At 39.0% G+C, this 13,164-nt stretch overlaps 1 protein-coding gene across 1 annotated transcript in view; it reads right to left on the reverse strand.

Moving 5' to 3' along the window:
• The window catches only part of LOC132606060 (uncharacterized), a 38,519-nt gene that overhangs the window by 20,332 nt on the left and 5,023 nt on the right, over positions 1-13,164 (reverse strand). Inside the window, exon 4 of the mRNA XM_060319372.1 lies at positions 7,111-7,163. Within this exon, the coding sequence (XP_060175355.1) occupies positions 7,111-7,163 (53 nt within the window). The remainder of the gene's footprint in view (positions 1-7,110; positions 7,164-13,164) is intronic.

Here is a 13,164-nt window from a genome sequence, read left to right on the forward strand (position 1 = left end):
TTGGTGTCTCTTTTGTTCTTAATTTAGAGGTCTTAGTTTTCTATAACTTTGGTTGCTAAATTAGGTCTTAAGTTGTGTCAAATTATCTATCCTTTTCTTTTCTTGCATTTTAATTCTATTTTCGTTCTTAATCTTGCATCAATTGGTATCAGAGCTTGGATTAGATTTGTTCTATCAAATCTAGCCTAGGGTTTGTTGCTAAAAAAAAAATCTGGAAATTTTCCTCCAAAAACCCCAAAACATTTTGTGTTTGTTTTGTTGTTTTGTTATTAGATTCTTGTTCCTTAGTACGTTAGGGTTTCAAATATTCAAATTTCGTGTCATTCAAGTCAATATTGAAGAATCTACCATTGTTGGGTTGAAGCTTTAGAAAAAGTTGAAGAACAACTTTGTGGGTTTTGATTTGTGACGAAATTGGGAGTTGATAACCATTGGGCTTTGTTCTACTAGGTTAAGGGAGCCTAAATCCGAAATTTGGGGGTAAAATGAGTTGATTTGAAGGTAGCTAGAAATTTGAATGTTCATGTGTTCTTGAGCTATCTTCATAGATTCAAGTGGAGAAGAAGACTCAAAAGAAAAGTTAGATCCAAAAGTTTATAGCCAAGTTTTGGAAAAGTGTTTTTTTAGCCCCAAATGGAATGGTCCTAGGTTGAGTGGGTCCATTGTGTCAAAAAAAGTCAACAAACCCAGCCCAAGATCCAAGAAATCACGTGCTATACGTCGTCACTGAAGCAAAGATATGGTCTAAATTCACGGACCGCAAAAGAAGTACGAACCGTCAATTCAGTCCGTCAAATTGAAGCTTGGAAAAGTTGAACACTGTTGGAGATATACGGTTACTATATATGGACCGTAAATAAGATACGGTCCGTAGATTTGAGAGCAGTTCCCAACCGTAGATTGGAGTGAAATTTGCTATGCTACTGTTGCTGATTTACGGTGACCATATACGGACCGTACATTTTATACGGACCGTATAATTGAAGAAGTCCTTTCCGTAAATCTGAAGTCCAAATTCGTAGATTATGTTCCTCATTTACGGACTACATCTACGGTCCGTCAAAAACATACGGACCGTATAACTACCTCAGTTCAGACCGTAAATTCCAACAACGAAAAGGTACATTTGATTCAATTCCTTCACTTCTTTTCCAAAAATTTCCCTTGATCCTTGGTTGGTTGTTTGTCTCCTTATTTCTTAGGAAAGGAACAAAAAAAAAAAAAAAAAGTATAGAATTTTTAAATTTTCGTTACTTCAAATTGATACCTTGGATCAATTAGGCTTCAAGACCGCGTTTTCAAATTATCACCTACCGGGCTCGAAATTTTATTTATTTCCCGATTTTTGCATTCCATTTTCTTGTCTCTCAACTAGTAGCCATTTAGTAGTTGTTCCTACCTGTGTTTACTAGTTCTTGTGTTCGCATTTCTTTCGTGCCAATTCTTTCGTGCTTTTCTTCGTTTTTGCTTCGTTGTTAATTTCTTGGTTCAAGTCCGTTAGATTGAATTGTGTCGTCCGTCTTTCTTCGAGTCTAACAAGAATCCATTCCAACCTCAAGTAACAATTGTGCACCTTGCAAGCAACCGAATCCAATCGAGAATCAACATCGGCCAATCCATTTGAGTGGTAAAAGGCAAAAGTGTGTGAGTTCATTTGAGTGGTGCTAGCCAAGCACAAACGAGTGTAAACACGAGTGTGGTGAGGTTTCTTTACTACTAACGTGTTTGCTAAGTGTTCTTTGCAGGTACTTCTCCATGGATTCCGATTCATGTGGTGGCGATTATGATTGTTATGACGATGATGGTTGTAGTTACGAAGGGGAGGACTATGGGAGCTACCAAGGATGTGACGATGGGGAATATGAGGGCTATATGGGGAATGGTGATCATAGGAAGTTCGAGGAGAGAATTACCATTTTGAAGGAGAATATGAAGAGAGCGGTACTCATGTGTCTCATGAGGAAGATGGGGATGAAGAAGAAACTTGTTATGATTCACATGATGAAGGTGAAGGTTCTTGTGCTATACATCATGATAATGAAGACGACTCGGGATATGACTCTCCTTCACACGTGTCTTATGGGTCTTATGGGGAAAATCCTAATACAAATAAGACTTGTGAAGGGTATGTCTACGGAGGTAGTGGAAGTGCTAATGTTGATAGTGGAAGTGCTAATGTTGATAGTGGAAGTGCTAATGTTGATTATGGAAGGAATCCTTGTGCTTGCATATGCTTCTTCTTGTAGTACTTCCTATCCGAAGCAAAGTGGCATGCGTGGGAATATGAGTACGAGTTGGAGTCGTCATATGCAAAAGAAAGTGGTTCCAAAGAGGCGATTCATGGAGACCAAGGTAAACCTTTGTGGTAGAGAGGGAATCCTTGTGCTTGATGATGATTGTTACACCAATTTCATCACCCCTCGTGCGGTTGAAGAGTTAAGGCTACCTTGTGTGATTAGGCGAAATCCTTACTATGACGAGGGAGGGTATTGGGTTGATAAGAGAGTGATGGTATTCATTTCACTTGGTGAGTACCAAGAGGAGCTTTGGTGTGATGTGCTTCCAATGGATACTTGTCACGTATGTTTAGGTGACCCTTGGTTTCAAAGGCATGAGATCCCATATGAGCAAGAGTGGCATAAGTATGTCGTGGATGAAAGGAGGAAACCTCTATTTCCATACGTACTTCGTAGAACGACTCCAAGTATAAAAGTGCAAGAGCCCAATGTGAGATGGCCTATCCTGATTATGGAAGCTAGTGGAGAAGAGTATGTGAAATGGGAGTTCATGATGGAAGAAATCTTTGCTAGTTACCCTTATTCCCAAGAAAGGAAGATGAAATTGGCTGTTGGGACTTTTGAAAAGAAGCTTGCACACTATTGGGCGTACAAGAGGGGAGATCCAATCACTACTTAGGATGCAATGAAAGAGAGCTTGAGAGGCCATTATCCCGAACCACATGAAAACGGTTATAGGAGCAAAACCACTTCCCAAGAGAAAAAGTCAAAAGGGAAGAAGCAAAGTCCCTCTTGTGAGATGCCACAAATTCAACATATTCCCTCACCTATAGAAACCCCAAGTGAGATTTGGGCGGCATTGAAAAGGAAGTGGTTGAAAGGAGGAACGGCGGACAAGACCATTAATTCACGTGGTCAAATGAGCTTCCCTTTGGTGTCTCAAGGCAAGGAAGATCCCGTACATGAGAATCAAGGTAAAATAACTTCTCCTAATACTCTTACTTTGTTGAGTGATCTTAATGCCAATTTGAGTATGAAAGTTAGTTTACCTTGCATTGAGCCTAGTGAATCCTTGCCATGTCTTGATAATGTCATTGTTGAAAGTGTCCCTACACTAGTTGATCCTATTGATGACCGAATTGATCCTTCTTGCGAGGTCGATTTGTGTCCACCTAGTGTTGACACTTGTGCTTTGAATGATAGTGCATTATCGAAGGCGGGTGCTCAAACACTAGTTGATCCTTTAGATAACCAAATTGATTCTTCTTGCAAGATCGATTTGTGTCCACCTAGTGTTGGCACTTGTGAATTAAATGGTAGTACAATGTCATGTGATCATCATGTTAGTAATTCTTGCGAGTTTGACATACTACCAACTAGTGTTGAAACTTATGTTGATCAACTTGCTTGTAATGATAATTCACTACTTGAGGATCCTTGTGATGTGTTTAATGTACCTCTAGTTAGTGATAATGTTGATATAGTTGGTCAATTGAAAGAATGTGACATCTCACCCTTACTTGTTTCATGTCAAAATGAGTCTCTTGATCATACTTTACTGTCATGTGATAAGACTCCAATTTGTAGTGGTGATGTGTGTCATGTAGATAGTCATGTGAGCGAAAATGCATTGAAAGATGACATTGGTTCTTTTGAGAGTGAAATGACATGCTTTGACTCCTCATTATTCATGGATTACTCTTTTGTAAAGGATAATGTTTTATTTGAGGATGACATGACTATTGAGAGTGAAGTACCTAGTGGGATGTTTTGTAGCGTTGAAAGTGTGGCCACTTTTGGTGACTACATGGTATTTGAAAATCCACTATGGGATGATAACACTCCTCCCTATGATGGAGATCCTCCCTTGAGGAATCGTGATCCACTTATTGGGAAGGGAAGTGTTCAAAAGGAAGGTGAAACTTGTCTAAAAATTGCTAATTCTTCCTTGGGTGTTCCGAATAGTAGTAGTATGATTGACCATGCTCGAGTTTAATAGTGAAACTACATTTGAGGACACCCTAGATGAAGTTATTTTGCGTGACACCTTTCTTTATTATCTTTTTGCATATGATGACATTCATGATCTTTTTGGGAGTGCATCTTATGGAGGGCGGGGTCCTATTGGGGTACTCAGTTGTTACCTTGCCCGTGATATGTGGGTATCTTTTCCCTTTGACCCCGGTGAAGTCCTAACTTGGTGTGAATGGTATCATTTTGCAATTGAGGATCATTTGTATGTCCTGCCAACTTGGTGTCTTGACACCCTTGGCTCTTTTAGAATATCCTCATTTCTTAATCTTTTGGTTAGCCAAGTTCTTAGTGCTCTACTTGAGAGCTTATTTTGCTTGAAAATGGTTGATACTTGGCTATATCACAAATTTGTGCTTACTTGGCATGGTGGTAGGTTAGTCCACCCTAACACTAACCCTCCTCCTTTGAGGACTTGGTTTTTGTTTGTCTCCTTTATGGTTTTGCAAGGTTTAGATTCGAGGACGAATCCTTTTCAAGAAGGGGAGAATGATACAAGACCAACTCCATCGAGCTTCATGAAGATGGAGTCTTTGAAGATCATAGGAGGTCCACATAGGATGGCTTTCAAGATATGGGAGATAGCTTGGATGGAAGGCTTCAAGAACGTCACATTCAAGATATGGAAGATAGCTTGAGAGGCTATTTGGAGAAGGAGGCTATGCATGCAAAAAGGGCTAGTACTTAAATACAAGTCTTTTCAAGTTTCACTTCCGTGGAAGACATCCAAACAAGGCCCTTACTTCATTAAGGGTATAATTGTAATAGAGCTAGTTGTCTTCCTTATTTTCTTAGTATAAATAGTAGACTAAACATTTCAATAGGGAGCTTTTGATGAATTATGAATATTTTGAGTGTTTTAGGGTTATCTCTAGAGAGAGAAACTTGTGAGAGGCCTTTGGTAGGCTCTTGTTGATTCTTGTGTTGTTGAGAGGTTGGTTGCTTAGGAATTCAATTCCCTTGAGGTCAACTTAAGAATTTGGTGTTTCTTTTGATGATAATTTAGAGGTCTTAGTTTTATATAACTTTGGTTGCTAAATTGAATCTTAAGTTATGTCAAATTATCTATCTTTTCTTTTCCTTTTGTTTATCTTCTTAATTTCTCGTTTCTGCGTATCCGATATTGTATCAATTGGCCAATGCATTGAGTGTCGTGGCGCCAAGTCTAGACTCCTTCCCCATGGTTTGTATACCCCTCTTCCCACCCCTCAACAACCTTAGGTTGATATTTCGATGGATTTTGTGTTGGGTTTGCCTAGAACCAAAAGGGGTAAAGATAGCATCTTTGTAGTGGTTGATCGATTTTCTAAAATGGCTCATTTCATTGCTTGTCATAAAGTTGATGATGCCCCTCATGTTGCATCTTTGTTTATTGAACATGTGGTAAAGTTGCATGGTATTCCCAAAACCATTGTGAGCGATAGGGATCCCAAATTCCTTAGCCACTTTTGGAAAGAATTGTGGGGACGACTTGGTACTAAATTGTTGTTTTCTACCTCTTGTCACCCACAAACCGATGGCCAAACCGAAGTTGTCAATAGGACCTTAGGTTCTATGCTTAGGGCCATGGTTAAGGGGAAACTAGCATCTTGGGAAGATCAATTGCCTTTGGTTGAATTTGCTTACAATAGAGTCATTCATAGCACTATTGGCATGTCACCTTTTGAAGTGGTTTATGGTTTTAACCCCCTAACCCCTTTAGATCTAACCCCTTTGTCTCAAGATGTTGTGTTGAGTTTAGATGGCAACAAACGAGCCGAGGCCATGAAGAAGTTGCATGAGAAGGTGAGGCTTCACCTTGAGAAAAAGAATCAAGAAACGGCCAAGAGAGCAAACAAGGGCCGCAAACGAGTTGTGCTTGAACCGGGTGATTGGATTTGGGTACATTTCCGGAAAGAGAGGTTTCCCAACAAAAGAAAGACCAAGTTGATGCCTAGAGGAAATGGTCCATTTGAAGTACTTGAACGACTCAATGATAATGCATACAAAATTAATCTTCCACCCGAATACCAAGTTCATAACACCTTCAATGTGTGTGATCTCTCTCCTATGGTGGTGCAACATGATGATCCCTTAAATTTGAGGACAAATTCTCTTCAAGAAGGGGAGAATGATACAATTCGAGTGGCATCAAGACCTTTTACAAGGAGCCAAGCGAGGGAACTTCAAGCTATGCAAGCATTGTTCATGAGGAGGGACATACTTGAATACACTCTAGCACCTTCCCGGGGATTTCAAGTGTTCATGATAGCATGGGAGGATGGTTTGGAGAAGTGGGTTGAAGATGGTCATGCTTGCAATGTGGCTATTACTTGAAGATTTGCAAATTCAAGCTTTGTTCCCAAAAGAAGATACCCAAACAAGGCCCTTACTTCATTAAGGGTAAAAGTTGTAATAATGTAGTTGTCTTCTTTTGAGCTTTAGTATTAATAGTAATTTTCTTTCATTTGGAAGACTCAGACTATTTTGATTATTGATATTTTGAGATTGTAAACACTTTGAGTGTGAGAGCTTGTTTAGCCTTGGATTGAATTCTTGTTGAGAGGATTGGTTATCAGGGATTCCAAATCCCTCTTGGTCATCCTAAGAATTTGGTCTCTTTTGTTCTTAATTTAGAGGTCTTAGTTTTCTATAACTTTGGTTGCTAAATTAGGTCTTAAGTTGTGTCAAATTATCTATCCTTTTCTTTTCTTGCATTTTAATTCTATTTTCGTTCTTAATCTTGCATCATAATATCATGACAATCAATGCCTGCTCAACAGATACAACATAAGCCAGAACATACTGAATACTAAAGTTAGTAAAGCACAAACTCATGGCCAGTGATACCAAATAAACTCACCCAAACAATTCAAGAAGGAGAGAGACTTCTTCTTCATTTGGAGCTTCAAGAATCTGAATCACGGGAGAGAGTAAATATATCGTCAACTTTCGTAATCAGCAATTTTGAGAGCTAGATATCGACCAAATGTAATACATAAGAGAAAATACCATGGACAATCTAGAAGGATGAAACTGAAAACACCACTACTCTTCATGTAAGTCCTTGTTCAAAAAAAAAAAAAAAAGTAGTTCTCTATATCTAAACTTTCATTATTTAGCCTAAGAACTCCAACAGAAGATGTTTCGTACGAAGCATTTATTAGGAAAGATCAAAGTAATCATGAAAACCAAAACTTAGTGTTAGGATCCCGTGAATATTCTAGAATAGTGTAAATTTAGTAGATAGTTTGACTTACTCCTATTGTAATTATATGGTGATTTTCTTTCCCTTTTTTTTCTTTTAAAAAAAAAAAAAACTGGTAACTATATCTTTATATTTCAAATGTAGCAAAACAGTACTTAGATAGTACTGAAACCATATTTACAACAAACTCTGAATCTTACTGTCCTATTTCTATATTGAATCTAAAACATCAATTATGGAGACAGTATCATTTGAGTAGATCTTATTGCACCAAACACAAAAAAGCAAGATAAAGTTTAGCTTAATCTTCTGCAACCCATTCTCCACATTCTCAAAACATCTGGAATTTCTCTCCTTCCAAATTGTCCACTAAATGCAGGCAGGGACATTTCTCCATCTGCTCATGTCCTTTGCCTGTAAGCCTTCCTCACAACTTTTGAGAGCATCTGTGACCTTTCCAGGCATGGTCCAAGAGATTCCTTTGAGGTTTAGAATAATTCTCCCCAGTTGAGTTGTAAACTTGCAATGAAGGAAGAGATGGTTAACTGTCTCTGCTGTTTCTCCACATAAAAAGCATCTGGAAAACATAAAGGAAGTCCTCATTTCGTCACATTGTCTTGTGTAAGAGTTGCTTCTTTAGCAAGTAACCACACAAAACATGCAACTTTGTGGGGAATTTTAGTTTTCCAGATGTGTTTCCAAGGCCAGTTGGCTATCTGCTGGTTAGAGTGATTCATCTTTTTGTAAGCTGCATTGACCTTGAATATTCCCCTGCTATTGCCTTGCCACCATAGGACATCATTGACTGTCTGTAGTCCACCAAACTGCTCTATTGTACTGAAGAAGTCAGCCTCTCTTTGTATTTCCCAGTCATTGATTTGTCTTCTAAAAATGATGCTCCAGCCTCGAGATGTCCACATTTCTGCTATATGCCTTTGTTGGTAGAGCACTATACTGAAGATGTCTGGGAAAGCCAATTCCAAACTGCCCATCTCATGCTAATTGTCCTTCCAGAAGCTAGTTTTTCTTCCATCAAGCACTTTGATCTTGGAATTGGCCCTCAACTCACTCCACAGTACTCTAATAGATCTCCATAGACTCACCCCATATGGTGTTGTGACTTCCTTAGTCATCCAGTTATCTTTCTTGTTCATACTTGGCTCTAATAACATTGCCCCACAATAGCTGATTCTCATTGGTGAACTTCCAAAACCATTTCATTCTGAGAGCTTTACTTTGAATCTTCAAATTCTTGATTCGCAAACCTCCATATCTCTTGCCACAAGTAAGTGTTTTCCACTTAACCAAGTGGTAACCCTTCTTTTCTTTGTTCCCATGCCACAAAACATTTCTCGTGATGCTATCCAACCGGTTGATGATCCCTGTTGGAATGGGGAACAGAGACATCATGTATGTTGGAAGTGCATCAAGAACTGAATTGATTAAAGTCAATCTACCACCCATAGACAAATACTGAGTCTTCCATCTATAAAGTTTTTTTTCACATTTCCTTTTTAGAGCATGTACATATAGTTATTTAACCCAATAGCTTGAGGGAATAATCAAGCCGTATTCTCTCTTATTTCTCTTCCTCTTCACATGGTATCAGTGTTCTCCAATTGCCACTAGGAAAGGTATTTGTTCTACTTGTAACCCTCATCCTATCTGTACATGTTCGAACTATCATCGTTTGCCGCCGGCTCATTCTACCATTGTAAGATCTTATCATCTTTTTCTATTCCTAAGACTATAGGTGAAGCTCTTACTCATCCGGGCTGGCAACAAGCTATGATTGACATGTCTGTAGTATACTCTAGTGGTGCTTGAGAGCTTGTTCATCTATCTTCAAGTAAGTCTACAGTTAGTTGTCGTTGGGTACATATGGAGAAGGTTGGCCTTGATGGACAAATTTGATTGCTTAAAGGCACGACTAGCCATCGAGGGTTATAAACAAATTTTTGGTCTTGACTACGGTAATACTTCTATCCTATGGCTTAGATTGCTTCTGTTTGTCTCCTTTTATCATGGTTGGTGTTCACCATTGGCCTTTACCTGTTGGATATTAAAAATGTTTTTCTTTATGGGGATCTCGAATATGAGGTATCTATGGAGCAACCACGAGGTTGTGTTGCTCAAGGGAGTCTAGTAACATGGTATTAAAACTACAACGATCACTTTATGATCAGAAGTAGTCTCCTCGAGCATGGTTCGAAAAATTTAGGATTGTTATTCAGGAATTTAGCATGGTTGAGGCCTGAGGGTGAAGCTGATCATTCTTTGTCATATTGTCACTCTGCTCCAAGTTTGTGCATGTACGGGGTAGTTTACGTTGATGACATAGTCATCACATGTAATGATGAAGAGAACTACCAAGTTGAAAAATCACAGTTTTCAGCACTTTCAGACTAAGGATTTTGGACGACTAAGGCCTTTTTGTGAGAGAGTTTGCTCAATCCAAATCAGAAATTGTCATTTCACAAAAGAAGTATGCACTTGATATCGTGAGGAGATGGGGATTGACAGATTGTAGACCTATTTATACTAATATACTTTAATGGACCCAAATGTTAAGCTCCTACTATGTCAAAGGGAGTATCTTAGTAATCTTGGAAGATATAGGAGGTTGGTAGGAAAATTAAATTATCTCAAGTCAGGGGTTGGCCTGGTGGTAATTGGCCTGAGCCTTGGGGTGCTCCCTTTCAAGGTCTCAAGTTCGAAACCCACTGGGTGCAAACAATTTCTGAGGGCCATCGGACTGGGGTAAAACCCTGAATTACCCGTGGTGCACTTGCGGGAAACTCCTTGCCGAGGGCCTGTGCACCCCCGGGATTAGTCGGGGCTCAAAGAGACCCGGACACCCGGTGCTTAATCAAAAAAAAAAAAAATTATCTCACTATGCCTCGACCTGACATTGCCTTCCCTGTTAGTGGTGTAAGCTGGTACATCTAATTTGTATGCACCAGCTTGAGAGAGAGTGTTAGAATCCTCCTGAATATTCAAGAATATATGTAAATATAGTAGGTCTCGTAATTTACTCCTATTGTTATTAGGCAGTGATTTCTTTTCCTTTTTAGAGCATGTAACATAGTTATTTAAACCCCAATAGCTTAAGGGAATAATCAAGTGAGTTCTCTCTCATTTCTATTTTGCTTCACACTTGTGATGTATGCTATTATTTACATGGTCAACCTTCTCGAAATGCCCATGTTGTTAAGACCGAATCTACTGGTAACCCAACAAATCAGATGTTCTCTTATCTAAGGTAGAATACAATGACTTTCTTAAGTATCAGGCGAATTAGCAGACATCTCCGCAAGTATCTTTCATTGCTCAGACCGATAATCCTATCGCTTGTACCGTACAGTTCACCACACTTTGGTCCCTAGGTCATGGACTCAGGCGCCTCCGACCACATTTCTAGGAACAACCCTCTTTTGACTAATATTACATATTCTCGACCCCTTCTCACTATTACCTTAGCTAATGGTTGTCCGACCATGGCAATCGGAGTTCGTCAAGCCAATCCTTTACCTTCCTTAATTCTAAATAATGTTCTTTTTGTCTTTGGTTGTCCTTATAGCCTTCTGTCAATCAGTTGTTTGGCTGGAGCTTTCAATGTTTCATATTATTTTTAGTGACTTCTTTGTTATACAAAACCTCAGTACAGGAAGGATGTTTTGCGAAGGGCGTGAGTCACATGGACTTTATTAGCTCAGTCCTCCTGTTTTCACTGTAGTCTATTACATCTCCGACACTCCAAATTTTATCCATAGACAGTTGGGACATCCTAATTTATCCAAACTTCAAGATATTGTACCTTGCTTGTCAAAATTGTCTATGTTAGACTGTGAGTCGTGTCAATTGGGAAAACATCCGAACTACATTTCCACGTAATCTTAATAATCATGCAGAGTTTTCTCATTTAGTTCATTCTAATATTTGGGTCCTAGTACAGTTAGTCCAACAATGGGTTTTAAGTATTGTGTTAGTTTCTTTGATGATTACTCAAGGTGTACTTGGATTTTCTTAATGACAGACCTTTCTAAATTATTTTCTATATTTCAAGCTTTTTTGTGCAGAAATGCAAAATCAATTTAGGTTTCTAATCGCATTTATTTGTGATAATGCACATGAACGTTTATCATCTCAATTTCAACAATTTATGTCTTCCCGTGGAATTATTCATCAGACATCTTGTTTTTATGTTGCACAACAAAATGGGGTAGCAAAGATGAAAAACATAATCAATTTAGGTTTCTAATCGCATTTATTTGTGATAATGCACGTGAACGTTTATCATCTCAATTTCAACAATTTATGTCTTCCCGTGGAATTATTCATCAGACATCTTGTCTTTATGTTGCACAACAAAATGGGGTAGCAAAGACGAAAAACAGACATTATTGAGACTGCTCACACGCTACTAATACATGCACATGTGCCATTGCACTTTGGGGGATGTAGTACTCACATCTTGTTATTTGATTAATCGTATGCCTTCCTCCGCCATTCGAAATTAGGTTCCACACTCTGTCTTGTTTTCTCAACCATCCTTATTCTCTCTTCGACCACGTGTCTTTGGGAGCACCTATTTTGTTTATATCCAGAAAAGGATAAATTCGCTCCTCGTGCTCCTAAATGTGAATTTCTTGATTATTCAAGGGTACAAAAGAATATCAATGCTACTCACCTAACCTCCAACGACACCTTATGTTTGCCGATGTTCCTTTCTTTGAAGGTCAACCCTACTTTACATCGTCTTCCACGAAACATCTCGGCATACAGTTCCATCTTTTTAGAATTCAACCATCGTGTATCCTTTCACTTCCCCCTTTACAACTCTATCTTCATCGGCTCCACCTCCACCACGTTTGACTTATCTCGCCGTTCACAGTCTTCATTCGGTCTAGGAGATTGAAGCCCGACAATAGATTCTTTGCTTGCTGCGGACTTATCTCCACAGAGTTCTCCGATTGCCACTCGAAAAGGTATTCATTCTACTCATAACCTAAATCTAATCATACTTGTCTTAGTTATCATTGGTTATCACCAGCTTATTATGCCTTTGTATCATCTTTCTCATCTAGGGTGGCAACAAGCTATGATTGAAGAGATGTCTGTCTTACACTCCAGTGGTACTTGCGAGCTTGTTCTTCTTTCTCCAGGTAAGTCTACAATTGGTTGTTTTTGGGAACATAAAGTGAAGGTTGGCCCTAATGGACAGATAGATCGCCTAAAGGCACCAGTAGTTGCCAAAGGTTATACACAGATTTTTAGACTTGACTGCGGTGGTACCTTCTCTCCTGGGGCTAAGATTGCTTCCGTCAGTCCCTTGTTATCTATGGGGGTTGGTCGCCATTAGACCCTGTACCAATATTAAAAATGTCTTTCTTCATGGATCTCAAAGATGAGGTATATATGGAACAGCCACCGGGTTTTGTGGCTTGGAGGGAAATAACATGGTGTGCAAACAATGGCGATCACTTCATGATTTTAAGCAATCACCCCGAGCATGGTTATTCAGGAATTTGGCAAGGTTCGAAGTAAAACTGATTATTTTGTGTTTTATTATCACTCTGCTCAAGATTTGTGCATGTATTTGGTGGTTTACGTTGATGACATAGTCATCACAAGTAACAATGAAGAGGAAATTACCAAATTGAAGTGTCGCCTCTTTCAGCACTTTCAGACTAAGGATGTTGGTCGACT

Source organism: Lycium barbarum, chromosome 8 (genome assembly GCF_019175385.1).
Source record: "Lycium barbarum isolate Lr01 chromosome 8, ASM1917538v2, whole genome shotgun sequence".
NCBI classification, from domain to species: Eukaryota; Viridiplantae; Streptophyta; class Magnoliopsida; order Solanales; family Solanaceae; genus Lycium; species Lycium barbarum.